Here is an 18329-nt window from a genome sequence, read left to right as displayed (position 1 = left end):
AAATCCTAAAAAATAGATTTGAAAACAATTTATTAAATATAATTTTTCTTTTCTAAACTTTTAATGAAATATAATTATAAAAGATTATATTGAGATTGGTTCTTCAAAAATGCTAATTTACATGATTGTGACACATGGTAGTTATATATTTAAAAATGTGATATGTGTTAAACTATATCATAATCAAATATATATATATATATACTAAAATAATAAAAACATTTTTTCTAAAAATTTAATTATAAATATTATTTAATAGTCTTATTATTATTATTATTATTATTATTATTAATATTATTATTATATTTCGTTATAATGTTTATTTTAAAAGATATTAAAGACAAACAATTATAAAAGATAAAAATTAACTTTTAAGAAACAAATGTTAAACAAAAATGAATTGTAAAATCCTACAAGTACAATAAATTATTTAATAAAAACATGAAAAAAACTAAATTTAAAATAAATAATATTAATTTTTTTAAAAGCATAAGTAAAAGAAAATTTTAAAAGTACTCTTATTATTATCTTATAAGTAAATAACTTTCCTTTTTTAAAAGATAATTGTACGTTAAAAAATTATGACAAAAAATAGTTACAAATATTTCACATCTATATTTAGGTTTAAGCTTCCACATATTATTTTTACAAAACACAATAGTATTTATATGAAAAGTATTATATGAGTATTTTCTTTTAATTTCTTGATACAACTCAACTTTTTATTATCTTTATTACATCTTATGAGGCTAGCATAACTTTTAATTTTGTTGTTATTGTGGTACATGAGTATGTGTGAATATGATAAATATGTATTTGTATGTATTTTGATAAAAAAAAAAGTATTTGTATGTATAAGATAAAATATATAAATAATTAAACAGAAATTTTCTATTTAAAATAAAATAGTTGTATAAAATCTAAAAGAAATAAAATAATTAATTTCTTTTTCAAAAGTCTAAATAAAATAAAAATGTAAAACTAATCATATTTTTCTTATAATTAACTAACTTTACTTTTTAATAATTTTGTGTTAAAAAAATATAAACCAAAATTAACTTCAAATATTTCACCTGATATCAATAAAAACTAACTTAAAAGATTAACTTAAATTAACTTTCACTTCAAATTAACTTAAAAAATTAGATTGTGAATGTGTCAATCAAAACTTCCATTATGTAAAAATAACTTCTTTTTTTCCTAAAATCTTAAATAAAAGAGATTTTTAAAAGAAAATTCTTTTCTAAACTTAACCAACTAAGAATTTTTCATTTTCTTTTAAATCGTGACCAGAGAGAATTGTAAAATTTTATTTAATAGTAATTTTTACTTCAAAAATTTAATGATAAACATGATAGTAACAATTATTCAATTAACAAAAAAAATTGAAAAAAAACGAATTTTGAAAATTGCAAATTTTAAAAATAGTTAATATTAACTGGAAATAGTTATTTGATAGAAATTGTTTTTTTTTAATCCTAGAAAAATATAATTGTAAAATATTATGTAATATTAATTTCCTTTTCTAAAATCCTATAAAACTGTAAAAGAATATTTGATAGTTATTTTTTTTTTTATAAAACAAAATCCTAAAAAAAAATTGTATAATATTTTTAAGTCTTAACCAAAAGAGAAGTGTAAAAAATTATTTGATATTATTTTTAAGAGAGTGTTTGATGATGAACATGATATTGTAAAATTAGTATTGATACGATTTGTAAAAATAACAATTTTGAAAATATTTATTTATAACTAAAAATAATTATTTGATAGCAATATTTTTTTCTGAAATTCTAGAAAGAAGAAAATTGTAATAGGTTATATGACAATAATTTACCTTCTAAATCTTAAACAAAATTGTAAAAGAGTATTTAATATTATTTTTTATTTTTAATTGTAAATAAAATGAAGATTATAAAATATAATGTTTTCTTTTTTAAAAAAAACTAGCAAAATAAAAATTTAAAGACTTATTTAATAAAACATTAAATTACTGCATAAGAACATGTATAATGTTGTCATTGATTCGATTTGTGTATTTAACTTTCATTTCTTTTTACTTTTCATTTCTTATTTCGGATTGTGTTCAGTTTAAATGTTTATGTATAGTAGTTTCTCTAATCATTAGTATAAAGTTTATAACAACTCATCTATGCACCATAATTATAAAATACAAATATTAACTTGAACTTATGTGTGAAAACGGTTTTTAATTATAAAATAAATCTCAAACAACATATGCAAAAAATAATCATAATACTATAATAAAATGATTTATTATTTTATGGTTTTAATTAAATTAAAACATCAAACAAAACTCGTTGCAACACAACGTGCTCATATCTTGTATCAAATAATTTTGGACCATTTTCAATTTGATTTATTATTTATTATTTTTTTTATATAAATATATAGATTTATAAAAAAAATTGGGCTCCTATACTATTATTACACGGGGGACACGACCATACAATAAAAAATATCTTGAATGGCGTTGACCCGTAGCGGTGTATCCGTAACGCTCATGTAAACGCCATACTAAAAGCTTATTACCTTCACATTAAGGGCGTTTACGGAACGCGGTTTCCTGCGTTTCCGCCGCTGGTTTTCAATTTTACCGCGGAGGATCAACCGTTGTTTTTGCAGACACCGAGACTTGCCACGGAAGTAAAGATGATTAAGTTTGGGGAAACGGTTGAAATTGTTCTTCAAGGGACGAATTTAGGTGGTGGTGGAATCGATCATCCCATGCATTTGCATGGTTTTAGCTTCTATATCGTTGGTTTTGGGTTTGGTAACTATAACGTAACGAAAGATCCGTCGACGAAGTATAATCTCAAAGATCCTCCGTATAGAAATACGGCGACTGTGCCAAGAAGCGGTTGGGTCGCTATCAGATTCACAGCTAACAATCCTGGTACGTACCTTACATTATTTCATATAACCTTATACACATGACCTAGATCAACCGTTACACTAGTGGCTACTTCCAAGTGTATGAATTGTAGTATTGTAACCAGTCTTGTTTGCAATTGTGTTTGTAGGGGTTTGGTTCATGCATTGTCACTTTGATAGACATCTCACGTGGGGTATGAACGTTGTCTTCATTGTCAAGAACGGCAGAGGAATAAACCAGCAGATGCTGCCTCCACCGCCTGACTTGCCGCCTTGTTACTAATAATTCAATTGTTACCAATTTGAGTGTAATGAAAGTCACTGTAACTGATGTAATAAACTAAATTTACCAAAGATATAATTCTAAAATTTTGTGTTATAAAATTAAGAGATTTTTCACAAGTTTTCGACCTTAGTAATCATAAGGAAGACTCCCAACAAAAAAAGGTGATAATACTAAACCAAACCGTTGTCTCTTAAGGTTCCTTAATACTATATCATATGAATCCACGTGGAATAGTACTCTCATAGTAACTTCATAAGCTTTGGATATGGGGTGATGTTTTGAATTCCTCTTGCACACTGATAAGTTAATCAAGAGGAGATATCTCCATCTCTTGTACAATACCATCATCCGGAGGAGGCTCTGCGTGATGGAGACCCACTGTGTAAGTCGAGTGATACATATGTGTTATGTGACCCTGTTGAAGCGCTATAGCCTTGTGGTTCCAAGTCCAGTCCCTTCGGCTCCAAAGGTACAGAGGTGGCGGTATATTGTTCCACTGCTCTATCGTTTTGTTGTTCACATCTATGGACCCGGGCAAGTAGAAAGACTAAAAACAGAGCAAAAAACAGAGTGTTATCCAAAGCTATTGGTACAACAAACGGAGAGTTGAATTCATTGTAAACGTGGTACGTACCTTTCCTGAAAGTAGATTGGTGTCCTCCCAAATCAAATCATACTCAGCTATCGCATCGACCCTGGTTGTAATAGATGAAGCCAGAGTTAAAGAAAAGTTTGTTATTGAGACACTGTATTTGCTTTTTTACCTTTTTGTCTCACTTGGTACGATGAGGATCAGAATCTTCGGTTTAAACTCAAGGGCCTTCTGGATGAAAGTGTTAGCAAGACTGGATTTGAAACCGAAAGGCGGGTTCAATCCCATTATCTGTTCTTATCCATAACATCAAAAGAAAAAGAAAGATCTTAGTGAGTGGGATTCAAGAAGTGCTTCTCAAGTTTAGGATGTTGTTTGCTTTCTGTACCAGTCGAGAGCCGTCAGGTAACTCTTCTTTCTTCACAGTCAACCAATCTCTCTTCTCAAAGTTGAAAGTGTTCTGCCACGGGAACGTCATGTTTCAGACACAACTTCTAAGACAAAAAAGTAAAAGAGCGAGTCTTGTACCTTAGGTAGAATGAGATCGAAGTTCTTGAAGAAGCAAGTTTTTCCCGTTTTCTCAAGCTTTGCTTTCATCAAACAACTTAAGTCGTTAGAGCCACAACAGAAGTCCACTATTGTATCTCCATTTTGCACGTAAGAGTGGAGCCTCTCTACTATCTGCATCATTAAGTTCAAGTAAACCAGTTTCAAATAAGTATCTATATACCGGTAGACTTTAACAGATCGAAGCTAAAACACAGGTTAAGAAAACAAAGAGAGAGAGATAAATAGTTCACCTCTTCAAGCTTCTCTAGCTTTGTGAAGTGACGACCAAAGGATGTGTAGCGCATTCCGTGGAGAAAAGGAGAAAGATAAATTTCAAGCTTCGTCTGCAGCAGTTCAAAAACATGTCTGAGCAAACTCTTAGATGATATGAAAACTAAATGTGATTACAAACCTTATGCTTCATGAGTTGGACTAGAAGATCGGGATCAAATATAGCTCTGGCATCTTCGTTCCGCCCTGCTTCAAACATCTTTAACGCAGCTCGAGCGGCCTGCAAAACAGACGTAAGGATTCAGGAGCCGACACTACTGTTGTGATGAGTTTTAGATTGAAAAACATACATTGACATGAGTTTCAACCAATCCTGTTGTGATGTTCTTGCCGACATCATTTCTTGACTGGTAGCATTGTGCATGGGTTTCCCCACGAGACTTAACAAACTCCTCAAAACTAAACGATGAGTCCACTTCGTCAATTATTGATAACACCCTGTGTAACCCAGAAAAAAAATAAAATGATTAGTTGAAACTATCATCAGTAATGTAATAAATATCTTGTTGTTTCATTGTTGAGTGGAAAGATAAAACATCACCTCGATTCAACATCCTCGTCGTCTACATCGTTAGGATCGGCAAAGTCGGAAGGAACTTCTTGTTTAGACAACCTTTTCTCAATGCTCTCCATCCTCCGTTTATTAAGATAGTCATTGACCTTAAAATTCATCCTTGGTTTCCTAGATCTATTGATACCTTCATGATGCTTAAAACCCGTCACCACACTCGGAACATCCTCTTTGACAGGCTCAAGACCGTGACTTAGTGTTCTTCTTGGGCCAGATACATCAGGAAAAACTAAGTGGTCTCTAGCTGGAGTACCAAGATTACCTACTATCTCATGGTTCCTGTTCAAAATAATATGAAAAAAGCTATGTACATTGAGCAGATCATGACATCAAAAACCTCTGGCTTTAAAATGCACTCAGAATATTCAAAAAACTTACAAACAGTATATCAGAATGCGATTGTATGGAAGCAGTTTTTCCCAGGTTCTCTGAGGTGTTTCCTCGTCACAGTTGAGTTCAGAAGTAATCTCCCTGAGTACAATAAAGAAGCAAAAAACCTGAAGGCGATATACACGGCCATTAGAAGATTTAAGGAGAAAGTAAAATGAAAAAATGGTTTTACCTAGGTAAACATTTTCTGTGGTAAGCAGTTGGACAGCGTCTGCATACAGCAAAGTGGCACGCATATAGATTTTTGTTTTCACTTGTCTTACAGACTTTGCATATGTGTAGAGGACAGAAAAAAGGATCTCTAGCAGAAATCTTGGCTTGAAGTTCTTCTGTTTTGATTTGATCACCATCGTGGAGAAGCTTTGCAACACATATTGGATGATAGAAATGACCGCAATTTGAGGCAGAACAAGGGAAGACCTTCAGATAAGTAAAAAGTTGAATGAAGCTTGCAAGTACTCAATACAGATAAATTAGCCAAGTATCCAAATGAAGAATGATATGGTGCAACGATATAATACCTCTTGAGAGGAGTTTTCATCAGAAGATCCCAATTGGCCGCAAGCATAGCACTGGTGCTGTTTGTGTAGACAGTTGTTACAGAGATACTCCCTAAGTGACTACATATCCAGCAAATTAACATCAACATGAAGTATAACCGTAATAGCATATTTAACAGGAACTCTAAAGGGGATTCACAGTACATGAATTTGAGTCCCATCAGGGAATCCTAGTGACTCGCACGATGTGTCAGCCCCATCAGCTATGGTCGGATGGAAAGCTCTCAAGCAGCTTCCTTCACAACTGAATTTAAAAAAAAAAAAAGAAAGAAATTAGAAACAGACTGTATCAAACTATGATACATCAAATATTGAGAAACTATGCAGCTTGACTTACCACAGAATATAACCACCATTGTCACAGATAGAGCAGACAGTATCAAACTGCAAGTTCATCTCAGAATCATCATCACTGCTGCTTTCCTCGTCTAACATATTATCAGCAGTGAAATTCTGTTCCTGTGGTAGCTGAGCATCTTCTTGATGTTGCGTTGGAAGTTCCTTAATAACAGAAAACAATAATTAATCTCAGTAGAAAGAGAGCAAGTGAGGAGGCAGAGAACACGTAAACCACTTGTAAATAAGTCTCTCACCACTTCGGTAGGTGTTGTTTGGAAAGTCTTCTCCAGAAACTTGCGTAGACACTGCACACAATAAAATGCGTTAAGTACGAAAAGGTAACTAAGTCAACCCATTACCAAATCCTTCCAACGAAGATAAGAAAAGACCAAAGAGAAAACAGACCTTTGATTTTGTTAAATCCTGATCCATCTTCATAGCTCGACAGACCAAAGAAACATGATCTGATAAGTCATGCTCTGAAGGTTGGATCCTGAGCAAACATCAAGATCGATTCAGATGATATTAAAAGGAGAGCATATCAAGATAAACTGAAGGAACCACTAAGCATACCCATCCACTTTGTCCAAACTTCTCCACACACGGTCGCTTGATGCCTCAGGATTCCTTTTAACAAAGTGAAGACACTGAAGCGTTACCAGAGTCGTCCTAACTAAAGCTTCATAACTCTTTGCTGGTTTGTGTAGAGTTATCCAGCGCATCCCATGTAGAAACACTTGGACCTTGAGACGTTCATCACACAGATCAAACCTCCAAGCTTTAGCTAGCTTACAAACAGACTCGTTTCCACAATCAGTGCTGCCACGCAGATACACAGGCAGTCTGGGATCTTCCTCTTCCTCTTCGTCGTCGTCCCATTTGGCCGGAAGAATAGAAAACTTGACAGGTATGTCGCTTTGATCGACGAAAGAGTATTCATCAACGTAGTCAGGTAGAATCTCTCCCTCTTCGTCAGACGAATCCATGAGATATCTGAAGAAGAAGAAGAAAAATCAAGCTTTAAACTTTTTTATCTCCTTATCACACTAAACGACACTAAACCATCCAAATCAGGGATAATCAATTCAAGGAGATGATGATACACAGCAGAGCATCAAACATATACTAATATGACATTTATGGTCTGATCTAAGATTTTCCAGCGGTTTATCGGATACTCAACACAAGCAAATACAAAAAAAATTCTCAAAGAAACAAAAAAAAAAAGGAACCTTGAGGAACAAACGCATCTTAACCTAGCTACTAGACTACGCTAATGTAGCGGGAGAGAAAAGGTTGAAAACAACTCATGGCAGAAGTAGAAACTCAAAAATGCTCAAACCATAGCTTCCGATCTTTCCATTATTTTCTCCAAAAAATGAGCAGAACACAAATACAGAGCAGAGAATCGTCACACGGGAAGGAAGTTACCGCGATCCTGGTTGTGCTGGAGATGCCGTACAGAAGCTTGCTCGCCGCTTTAAACCCTAATGCCTTTAGCGTTCACCAAACCCAAGAGAGAAGAAGAAAGGTGGACTGTGAGAGAGAGAGAGAGAAAGAGTGGTGTGTGTTTTTCTTTTAATAGTAAAAGAAGACGAAGAAGATGATTTGCTTTTCTCGTACGATTTAAAACCGTTTTGGGGAAACATTTTTGTTTTTTAGTAGACTAAAATGACTAAAAGCCCCATAACATCTAAATCAATTATGGGCTTTCTAATTGGCCCAAAAAGAGGGAACAAGCAAAAAGTGGCCCAAGGAGAAGGACCACCATCGTTGCTTGAAGCTAAGTGGCTCTTGATCGCCGCCCAGAAGATAAGGGATTCCGGTGGTAGCATTATATAGCAAGCATGGTCAATATAGTAAGTAAAAAAGGGGCATTTGGGCTTTTTATCTCAACAGGCACACTTTTTACCACACTGTTTAAACATCAGCGCCACTAAATATTTTTCCCGCGCCAACTTTTTTTTTTTGTCAAGAAAAAAAAATATGAAAGTCATCCTTTATTTTCTGAATCCCTGATTTGTTTACATAAGCAAAGCGTTACTCGAAGAAAACATTAGTAAACATTTATAATGTATCATTAGTTATTATTAGTTACATCATTAAAACTGACAATATTGTTTAAAAAAGATTCATAATGATTATTGCCAACTTAGAGAACTGAAACTTGGAAGAAAAAGTTGAAAAAAAAACATATTGGAATTATTGTAAATATTGCTTAAGAAAAGTGTTTAGGTTAAAGAAGACTGTCTATACGAGATGGCAATCTCTTGAAGAAGTTACTTGGCAAAGAAGGCAACTTGCTTCTAAACTTTGGGTGTCTCAGATAGTAAAGCCCACCAGCCAGCGTTATTGCTTTGAACGGCATTGCGTAAAGGACCACGGATGCAGCCAAGCAGAACAAGATGAACAGGCTCGTAGCCCTAGGGTCTCTCCAGCTCAGAAGCGACTGAACTCTCTCCCCCTGAGCTGCTATATCTCCAACCACGGTCTGAATCCTACCCGCAACACTTCTGAGCCGGTCATACCTCAGCCTGACCATGTCCTGTGACCTAGACGTTGGAAACGTGTCAAACTCTTCATCAAGCTCATCAGGATTAACAGCCTCGGCCCAAGAGAGCTTCATATCCATGTGAGGAGGGTGTCTCGGCCTTGACTTGAAGTTCCACAATCCGATAAAGAACATGTACAGAAACATCGTGGGCATGATAAGCTCAGGGTACATGACCAAAATGAAGAACAGGACATGGACCAGAACAGAAGTAACCGGGTATCTCCAGTTGCAGATATCCTCAAGCCACTTCCCGACCAAGAAATAGCCGGAGAGAAGCGACATTATGCGGAAAAAGTTGGCTTTGCTTCTTCTCATGCTCCATAGGTGGGAATCTACATCCAACATGTACTCAACAACCTCTTTCCTCAGCGGCGGCTCGGCTCGTCCGAGGCGGGTTGCAACGATGTTCATCGCTTGGTACCTTAACCCGTCTACTTGGTTAACCGTGAAAGGGAAAAGATAGTGCATCTTGGGGAGAAGCGGGTGGCCGTAATTGTAGATGATGTTGGCCAAAGAAAGAGTTGTGAAACGTATTGATATCTGGAGGTCACCAGTTTTCTTGAGACCGTGCGGTTGAAGAACAAGAAGAGGAAACGAATGTGTGTAGATCTTGTGAGCCTCTAGTGTAGACAGCCTGATTCTCACCTTACCTATTCTTGCATCTTTAAAGGAACCTGAACCCAAATGACAGTTGTCGAAAACACCGAGAGTGACAACAGTGCAAGGATCATAGACCTCCCACGTGTACTGCTCGTTCCATCTTGGACTCAACGAATCAAGAATGGTTCTAGTTCTCACCCATTTTTGACCATACTTAGCTACACAATACGCGTCGGTGCTTCCTCTACCCTCTTTCAACTTCATCGGCACTAATCCTTTAGCTCCAAGGATCCCAATCTCCAACATTCCCACCGGCTGCTTCCAGAGCTGCCTAGCCGTTGGTCTCGTGTCGCTAATATACATCGTTGACTCGTCCATCACATGGTAGCCTCCTTCGAGGCAGACCCTCAGGTGAATCCGGCTAGAGAACTTATGCTCTCTCCTCCTCGGATCTCCCTCTACAACACCGTACTTGTCGAGATTGAACCAACGAGAATGAACAGGACGGTGGTCTAACCGCTTCTCGAACACGTTCATCGGCAAGCTGATCTTACCAATGACTTCATCTTTCGACGCGTGAACGCGGTCTTCCACAGAGATCACCAGCTGCTCCTCGAACGGCTCAGCGACCACGAAGACAAGATCTTCATTCCAGAGCGGATTCGTCGTCTTCACAGGACAAATCTTGGTCTTGAGAGTCTGCATACCGACGTTAGCTTTAACAAAAACATCAGGTAGACGTTTACAAATCAGTCCTCGGATCCAGATGAGACGCGTCGACGTAAGGCGACGTGTAAGGGAGTCTCTGCCATTCTTGCAGCCACTCCATGCTCTTCCTCTTTAACCCAAACCCTCTCGTAAACTTAACCGGGAAGGCCATATCATCACTCCTCATGTGGTGTGAAACAGCGAGACGTTCATCCCAATGTAACAACTTCAAACCGACGAGATCACTAGACAACTCAACCAAACAGAACAAATCCTGGTGGTTACGAACCAACGAACGTTTGTAATCATACGGCAAACCCAAATCCCATCTGAGATGATCAACGGAATGCAGAGGAAGCGTTCTTTCACTCGTGAGCATAAGAAGCTTACACAGCCTCGACAAGACATCCTCTTTATTCACCCGCAAAACACTAACCTCTTCACTGTAAAGCTCTATCGCCTCGGGGGTTAAACCGAAGCAAGGAACGCGAGTGCCTGCGCCATCACGACAACAATGCTCCACGAAGATGTTGGGGTATCTCCTTATGAAAGCCGCGAGCTTTAGCTCTTGAGGCAGACCGAGCTGGCCTCGGTGAGTGTTGAGGTGAAAGATCGGTGCTTTCGAATCGTGTGAAGACGAGATGATCGAAACGAGGTTGCAGACTGCTTTGAGATGTTTCTCGCGAGCCACGACGGCATCGAGTTCCTTGTCTTTTACCCATTTTAGCTTTACGTTGACTAAACCACATGTCTGAATAAGACCAAACCCGTGTCTGAATTTGGAGAAATTAGTGGAGAAACTAACCGTTCGCTGCAGCAGCCACCGCATTGGTCAGGAGAGGTTAACCCTAGTTTCGATCCTCCGCGAGATTGAAATTAGATGATTTGCGAAGAATAATATCACCTCTACAGCATCAAAATCATGTTGATGGGTAAGTTCATCAATCGTCAGTGAGTGTTGATTACAACTTTCCCGATTGTAAATTACAGAGCCGAAGAGGAAGCAGAAGAGGAAGACGAGTATTAGTTGTGATCGGTTATTTTAATGGGCCGATGGGCCCATTAAAGGGAAATAGTGGGGGGAGGGTCGGGTTTAGCGGATTATATGAAATGATCAAACCTGACAATATTCTCGGCATTCGGTTCTTTTGGTTATTTGATTCTAGAAGTTTATGATCCATTTGGGTGTTCAGAGGTTTGGATTCGGTTCAGTAATTATAGTTTTTGGTTCGATTCAGATAACAAAGTTGGGAACCAATTTATATCTAAAGTAATTTTAGATCTATTCAGTTTCGATATGTTTCCGATTTTTTGGTTAATTCGGATTAAAAAATCAAAATAATCAAATTTTTTTAATTAAATATCAGATTTTTCGGGTTTTTAAATAAAAAATTAGAGCTAATTTTAAATATTTTGGATCAAAATATTCTAATAATACGATTTTTGGGTATTTCATATAAATAATATTTTAAAATTATTTGATTGTTTTAAAATTAAATATATACAATATTTATATATATATATATATATATATATATTATAGAATTCGAATATTCATTTTGTTCTCGATTGGATTCTGATTTTTTGGTTCTAAAAATATAAGATCTGTTAATGTCAGTCCCGAACCTAATATCAATTTATCATTTTTAGGTTTGGTTTGGTTCTTTGGTTTCGGATAAATGTGTCCGGAACCCTAGCGAACAACAGAAGACTACTTGATTATTTTATGATGGGCCGATAGGCCCGCCCATTTAAGGGTGATAAAAGGCGGGTCGGATCAGGTTGAGTTGTTATATGAAAAAGTCAAACCCGGTATTGTGTGGCGAACAAAACAACAGAAACTGCGTCTTCTACACAGTTCTCACAAGCATCATCACAACAGGGCTTTGCTAGGGTTTAAAGTTGGCTGCTCTGTCTGATGATTTGGACCCTTATCACTCCCTACTCATTAAATCTCCTTTGAATTCAGACAGAAGACATATCTATCGAGAGAAAAAAAAATGCTCCCTACCAATGGCGCAAAGGTTATTCGCCTGTTAGCTCGTCGATGTCTCTCCTCATCGCGTGTGCAAGATTTCGCCAATCAGGTTGGTGCTTATCTCTCACTCTATCTCCTTCGTCCTCGGTATATCTCTCTCTATCTCAATTTGAAGTTGTGTTCTATGAGAATCTGCAGAAACTCAGGGGAGTAGCTGTCGGGAGTTATAGGGGATTGAATACAGGTTCTGCCAATCCTGCCAAAGTTCTTGGAGATCACGCTTCTAATTCTGGTAAGTTTGCTATATAATTCGATATACGAAATTGTGATTCATGAGCTAAATTGAGTATTTGCCTGAGGGGTTTAACATAATATGTTGATGTAATGTTAGGGCATGATCGGAGATGGATCAGCTTTGGAGCTTTTAATTCTAATTTTGGTTCAACAAGGTCTATTCATGGAACAGGTAGCATTGGAGCTTCATTGTTTCTTACAGTTTGTAGATTGTTTTTATAATTAAATCTCTTACCAGTAAAGTTTGCGTGTTTTTGAATTAAAGGTTCTTCATCTATGTCTGCTAAGGACTACTATGAACTTCTTGGAGTGAACAAGAATGCCACAGATGGTGAAATCAAGAAGGCTTATTATGGGGTATGGACTATATGGTTTAGTGTTTGCATCGTTTAGTTTGTTTAGACCTGTTTGTTTCTCTTTGATTGATGCTATTGTTTTTCAACTTTTTCCAGCTTGCTAAGAAACTCCATCCTGATATGAATAAAGATGACCCAGAAGCCGAGAAGAAGTTCCAGGAGGTCTCAAAAGCGTATGAAGTGAGTTTTTCTCCACTTTCTGGACGAATGTTTTTGGTATGATCTGTTAGAATCTTATACTGAATGGTAATTGTTGTTTTTTGGATTAGATTTTGAAAGATAAGGAGAAGCGTGACCTTTATGACCAGGTACATAGGCCTCATAATATTTCTTCGATTTCGTTATTGCAATCTCTGGAATGTTCTTGCATTCCTCCTCCCTTGATTTACCTATTACAGGTCTGATCTATGTCTGCTGCAGGTTGGGCATGAAGCATTTGAGCAAAATGCTAGTGGTGGGTTTCAAAATGATGGAGGAGGCTTCGGTCAAGGGTTTAACCCGTTTGATAACCCATTTGATATCTTCGGTCAGATCTTTAACAGAAACAAGCAAGCTTTCGGAGGTCAAGATGTCAAGGTATTATGGTTTTCCTTATTTTTCTTCTAAAGATAAATTTTGTGCTCCACGATTAATATTTTTTTTTCCCCCTTCTATACTCTTGTAAGGTTTTGCTTGAACTTTCTTTCATGGAAGCTGTTCAAGGATGCTCCAAAACTGTGACTTTTCAAACTGACATGGCTTGTAATGCTTGTGGTATGTATATATATTCTTACGATCAAAGATGCTCTTTCTATATGTTGGTATTGTATCAATCTTAAGTTAATGTTTGTTTGTTTGTTTTCTTCCTCTCACGTTTAGGTGGACAAGGTGTTCCTCCTGGTACCAAACGTGAAAGATGCAAAGCCTGTGATGGCTCTGGGATGGTCAGTATCATGTTACCAAAACTCTAGTTTGACCACTGTAATTATGATTTTTTTAAATGGTTTTAAGGTGAGACGGTTATGTTTTTTCAGACAACAATGAGAAGGGGTATATTAAGCATCCAACGAACTTGCCAGCAGTGTGGTGGAGCGGGTCAAACGTTCTCAGTATGGCATATATTTGATTATTGCACTTTTTATATCATATATAGTGTTTACCTGTGTATGTGTTCCTATATACATATCTGAGGAGACACAAAGTCTTCTGCTAGTTTCATCCCAAATGTTTGGTCTTTAAGTAGGTTTCGTTTGTTTGGTTATTACCAGAGTATTTGCAAATCATGTAGAGGGGCTAGAGTGGTTCCAGGACAGAAGTCAGTGAAAGTCAATATTGATCCAGGTAATTTCTTGTTTTTTTTTTTGCATATCTATAGGTAATAAAATAATGTGTCGTCTAGATCCCTTCGAGCTCCTGTATTGTTACACATCTTTTTAAATCTTGCAGGGGTTGACAATAGCGACACAATAAAGGTGGGAAGGGCGGGTGGGGCTGATCCTGAAGGTGACCAACCTGGAGATCTTTATGTTATTTTCAAGGTGACTTTTTACTGAGGTCAACTTTCTAATGGAAAATCATGTTAATAATGTCATTGCGTTCTCAGTATCTTGGCTGTATTTTACCTTCCAGGTTCGTGAAGATCCAGTGTTCCGCAGAGAAGGATCAGATATTCATGTGAATTCGGTTCTCAGTGTTACTCAGGTGAAATGTCGATCCTGTCTCTAATAGTTCGTAGGCGCTTTAGCCTTCAGGATTTGTTTCTAACTTCTAGTGCAGTATCTGTGAGCTCTTTTACCATTTTTTTGTTTTATTCCTAATAACCAAATGTATTCTTCATTCTTTTGTCAGGCCATTCTTGGAGGAACCATCCAAGTTCCAACACTTACCGGTGATGTTGTCGTGAAGGTTTCTAACTACTTTTTACAGTTCTTAAATTTCGCTTGCTGGCTAAGCGAACAATTTCTAAAACGTTAGATAGCAGTGGCCAGCGAGATGTACAACTCTAGAGAATCTTAATTCTTTGGAAAAGAGGGTCATATTTTTGTTTGCTAGTCAATTACATATCCAGCAGTCTAACTTAGAAACTCATTCTTTGCAGGTCCGTCCTGGAACACAACCTGGTCAGAAAGTAGTGCTAAGGAATAAAGGTGAGCTTTTTGTTTGCTTGTGTAGATAAGTTCAGTTATAGTATACTTGAAAACATAAAAGCATTTTTTGAGTATGATCTTGAGCTATTTTAGTGAGTGCAAGACCGGGAGAAAAACAGTTTCTCAAATCGATTTGGAAGTTGGGAGAGAGTGAGAAAACCAAGTGTTGAGTATATTCTTGTGTGTTTACTTATCAGACTCCATCCTTTTGTTTACGATACAAACAGGTATTAGAGCAAGAAAGTCAACTAGATTTGGGGATCAGTATGTGCATTTCAACGTCAGAATCCCAGCGTAAGTCCCATAAAAAGCCCCAAGTAAACTGTGTAACTTTCAGGAAAGTAACACATGGTAATCGCTTATGTTTTGTTTGTATGTTCTATGGCAGGAATATAACGCAGAGACAGCGTGAACTGCTTGAGGAATTCGTTAAAGAAGAACAAGGTGAATATGAGAAGCGCACTGCTTCTGGATCTTCCCAGTGACAAACTACAAAAATGCTATAGCTGAAAACTATTCATAATGGCAGCAGTATCATCAAAAACCTTGAAATCGTCTTCTTCTTAATCGAAATATCAGTTTCGTTAGGATTAGTGAAAGTATTTGTTTTCCTACTCCTCCTTAGTTTTAACTAATTCTACAAATGCTACAAGCTAAAAAGAAGAAGAAGAAGAAGAAACGTGTTGTTATTGCCTGTTTTTGCTTGTCAACGTTTCATGGTTTATATAGATTACGTTTCATGTTTTGGTTCTCTCCATGTAGACATGCTTTTCTTAATCGTATTGCAGTGAACATCTTTTGTAAAGTGTTCTCTAACTTGACGAAAGAGAATTGTATAACTTTGTCATTGATTTTATAATGTGGGATGTCACATAATCACACCTTCAACTGAAATCAAAATGTGTTTGTTTTCGGTAACGTCGTGAACAAATTAACATCTATTATCTGATTAACAGTGATTAATAAAGTATATAAATTGCAATTTTAAATTTATAGAAGTGTATATAAAAACGATTTCATCACCACTTTCTAAAAGTCAAAAAAAGATTCTCTGAATACAAAGCATACAATGAACATGGAGCGTCAAATACAGACACCAAATCTACTACTCCCATCTCCCGCCATACTAAGCAATAAATAAATAAATAAAAAAGGTTACTTCTCTTCTTCATCCTTCCTCGCTTTTGTCGTAATGGAGTTACCAGTCGTAGATCTGTCTCGTTACCTACAATCCTCCAACAGCGAATCGGATCCTCAACTGGGAACCGATCTCCTCGACTCGTGCCGAGAGGTGAGCCGGATCCTGAAGGAAACCGGAGCTCTGCTTGTCAAAGATCCGAGATGCAGCGCCGAAGACAACGACCGATTCATCGATATGATGGAGACGTACTTCTCGAAGCCCGACGAGTTCAAGCGGTTGCAAGAGAGACCTAATCTACACTATCAGGTTCCTCCTCTAGATCTTCACTTTCTAACCGACAATCTTTTTTATTACAACAAAACCACTGTCATGTTGTGCTGTCTTGTCTGAACGAAAGCTAATTTTTATAAAAAATTCACGATTTGATTCAATTTTTATAAAAAGTCTACAGCTTTTAATTGAATAGGTTGGTGTGACGCCGGAAGGAGTTGAGGTTCCGAGAAGCTTGGTTGATGAAGAGATGCAAGAGAAATTCAAGACGATGCGTAATGAGTGTAAACCACACATTCCTAAGGGACCGGATCACAAGTGGAGGTACATGTGGAGAGTAGGTCCTCGCCCTTCTAACACACGCTTTAAGGTATGTTTAAGACTATTATATGTTTGTATATAATTAATTGTGGTTGATTATTAGAATTGGCTTATGTTTTAGGAGCTCAACTCTGAGCCTGTGATACCGGAAGGTTTTCCAGAATGGAAAGAAGTAATGGACTCATGGGGTTACAAGATGATCTCAGCTGTGGAGGTCAGGCACTGCCTTCAGTGTTTGTTTGCATCTGATGCTTGTTTAGTTTTGTAACTCACGAGGTGATGTTTTTGATTAAAATTGTTCAGGTTGTTGCTGAAATGGCAGCAATTGGGTTTGGTTTGCCTAAGGATGCATTTACATCCCTCATGAAGCAGGTCAGTTCTTCCGCATTTTTGTGAAAATAAAAGGAAATTTTTTTGTTCAGAACACAGACTTTCATTTAGTTTAAGTATTGGATGAATTTTTATTTAATTAACTTGGAAGAGTATTATTGTTGTGAGTCTCAGGGTCCTCATCTTCTTGCTCCAACGGGAAGTGATCTTAGCTGTTACAACGAGGAGGGCACGATCTTTGCAGGATATCACTATGACCTCAACTTCCTAACGATTCATGGAAGAAGTAGGTTCCCTGGTCTGTATATTTGGTTAAGGAATGGTGAAAAGGTTGCTGTTAAAGTTCCCGTAGGCTGTCTCTTGATTCAAACTGGAAAGCAGGTATGGAGATGTTACTGCATGTTCTTTACTTGATATTGAGTAGAGTCTTGAATTCTTTGAGGTGTCGCTACATTAAGCTAAAATTCTGGTACTCATGTGTGCAGATAGAGTGGTTAACTGCTGGAGAATGCATTGCCGGAATGCATGAAGTAGTTGTCACGAGCAAGACTAAGGATGCAATCAAATTAGCAAAAGAACAGAACCGAAGCCTATGGAGAGTTTCCTCCACTGTAAGTCTTCTTAACCAGTGTCCTTTTAAGTTTTCCTGACCCTTTGGCTTATCTGGAAGATTTGTTTCTGCATGTCTTGCAGTTGTTTGCCCACATTGCCTCAGATGCCGAGCTGAAACCTTTGGGGCGTTTCGCGGAATCATCACTGGCAAGTAACTATCCAGCGATACCCGCAGGAGAGCATGTTGAACAAGAGCTCTCTGTTATCAATCTAAAAGGAAAGGAGTCATCTTCATAACTTTTGCTGTTCAGACACAAACCAGTTGCATTGGAAGGTCTGAGACCTCTGCTTCTATTGAAGCAGCTGATCTTGATAACTCAAAAACTGGGTCGAATGTGGGACTTTATATTTGCTTAATCTAAACTTTCAAATGTTTTTATCTATTTGCATTTTAGTTATATATTTTAAAACCAAATCTCCAAGTCAAATTTAACCAAATCTCCAAGTCAAATGTAACACATGATATCACAATTTGTTAAACCATGTCACCATTTATTGGTTTATTTTATATTATATATATATAAGATATCTTAGTTTTTCAGTTTAATTATAAAATTGTTTTGATG

At 36.7% G+C, this 18329-nt stretch overlaps 6 protein-coding genes across 7 annotated transcripts; 3 read left to right on the top strand and 3 right to left on the bottom strand.

Moving 5' to 3' along the window:
- Positions 1 to 1750: 1750 nt before the first annotated feature.
- On the top strand, positions 1751 to 3279 carry LOC125589780 (laccase-15-like). Its single transcript, XM_048762196.1, has 2 exons — positions 1751 to 2917; positions 3045 to 3279. The coding sequence occupies exons 1-2, from the start codon at positions 2674 to 2676 to the stop codon at positions 3176 to 3178; spliced, it is 378 nt and encodes a 125-aa protein (XP_048618153.1). The 5' UTR covers positions 1751 to 2673; the 3' UTR covers positions 3179 to 3279.
- Positions 3254 to 8088, bottom strand: LOC106348967 (protein ENHANCED DOWNY MILDEW 2). 2 transcript variants are annotated; one of them, XM_013788813.3, is made up of 18 exons: positions 7905 to 8088; positions 7047 to 7466; positions 6879 to 6966; positions 6728 to 6778; positions 6472 to 6635; positions 6279 to 6378; positions 6096 to 6194; positions 5747 to 5994; positions 5563 to 5655; positions 5155 to 5463; positions 4904 to 5051; positions 4735 to 4833; positions 4574 to 4666; positions 4302 to 4454; positions 4162 to 4233; positions 3946 to 4064; positions 3816 to 3876; positions 3254 to 3728 (listed from the first exon to the last, which is right to left on the bottom strand). In XM_013788813.3, exons 2-18 carry the CDS (start codon positions 7457 to 7459, stop codon positions 3486 to 3488), a joined length of 2553 nt encoding a protein of 850 aa, XP_013644267.2. In that variant the 5' UTR covers positions 7460 to 7466; positions 7905 to 8088; the 3' UTR covers positions 3254 to 3485. The 2 variants fall into 2 exon arrangements, with proteins under 2 accessions (XP_013644267.2, XP_022562960.2); XM_022707239.2 differs by having other exon boundaries at positions 7730 to 8064.
- Positions 8089 to 8513: 425 nt separating this feature from the next.
- LOC125575188 (FT-interacting protein 1-like) lies at positions 8514 to 10332 on the bottom strand. Its single transcript, XM_048762181.1, has one exon. It carries the CDS (start codon positions 10330 to 10332, stop codon positions 8710 to 8712), a length of 1623 nt encoding a protein of 540 aa, XP_048618138.1. The 3' UTR covers positions 8514 to 8709.
- On the bottom strand, positions 8514 to 11359 carry LOC106348966 (protein WHAT'S THIS FACTOR 9, mitochondrial). The gene has a single exon (XM_013788812.3). The coding sequence runs from the start codon at positions 11162 to 11164 to the stop codon at positions 10370 to 10372; it is 795 nt and encodes a 264-aa protein (XP_013644266.2). The 5' UTR covers positions 11165 to 11359; the 3' UTR covers positions 8514 to 10369.
- A 790-nt stretch (positions 11360 to 12149) lies between these two features.
- On the top strand, positions 12150 to 15833 carry LOC106348964 (chaperone protein dnaJ GFA2, mitochondrial). The gene is made up of 17 exons (XM_013788809.3): positions 12150 to 12422; positions 12512 to 12605; positions 12705 to 12779; positions 12873 to 12964; positions 13060 to 13143; positions 13233 to 13271; positions 13384 to 13539; positions 13629 to 13716; positions 13822 to 13886; positions 13977 to 14051; positions 14211 to 14283; positions 14389 to 14480; positions 14572 to 14643; positions 14791 to 14847; positions 15041 to 15089; positions 15317 to 15383; positions 15478 to 15833. The coding sequence occupies exons 1-17, from the start codon at positions 12336 to 12338 to the stop codon at positions 15572 to 15574; spliced, it is 1362 nt and encodes a 453-aa protein (XP_013644263.1). The 5' UTR covers positions 12150 to 12335; the 3' UTR covers positions 15575 to 15833.
- A 237-nt stretch (positions 15834 to 16070) lies between these two features.
- Positions 16071 to 18178, top strand: LOC111207885. The gene is made up of 7 exons (XM_022706377.2): positions 16071 to 16536; positions 16697 to 16870; positions 16943 to 17035; positions 17125 to 17193; positions 17326 to 17532; positions 17637 to 17762; positions 17845 to 18178. Exons 1-7 carry the CDS (start codon positions 16282 to 16284, stop codon positions 17998 to 18000), a joined length of 1080 nt encoding a protein of 359 aa, XP_022562098.1. The 5' UTR covers positions 16071 to 16281; the 3' UTR covers positions 18001 to 18178.
- The last annotated feature ends 151 nt before the right edge of the window (positions 18179 to 18329 follow it).

The sequence above is a fragment of the Brassica napus genome, chromosome C7, assembly GCF_020379485.1.
Source record: "Brassica napus cultivar Da-Ae chromosome C7, Da-Ae, whole genome shotgun sequence".
Classification (NCBI taxonomy): domain Eukaryota; kingdom Viridiplantae; phylum Streptophyta; class Magnoliopsida; order Brassicales; family Brassicaceae; genus Brassica; species Brassica napus.
The sequence above is the reverse complement of the archived record's forward strand: the minus strand, read 5'-3'. Positions and strand labels throughout refer to the sequence as shown.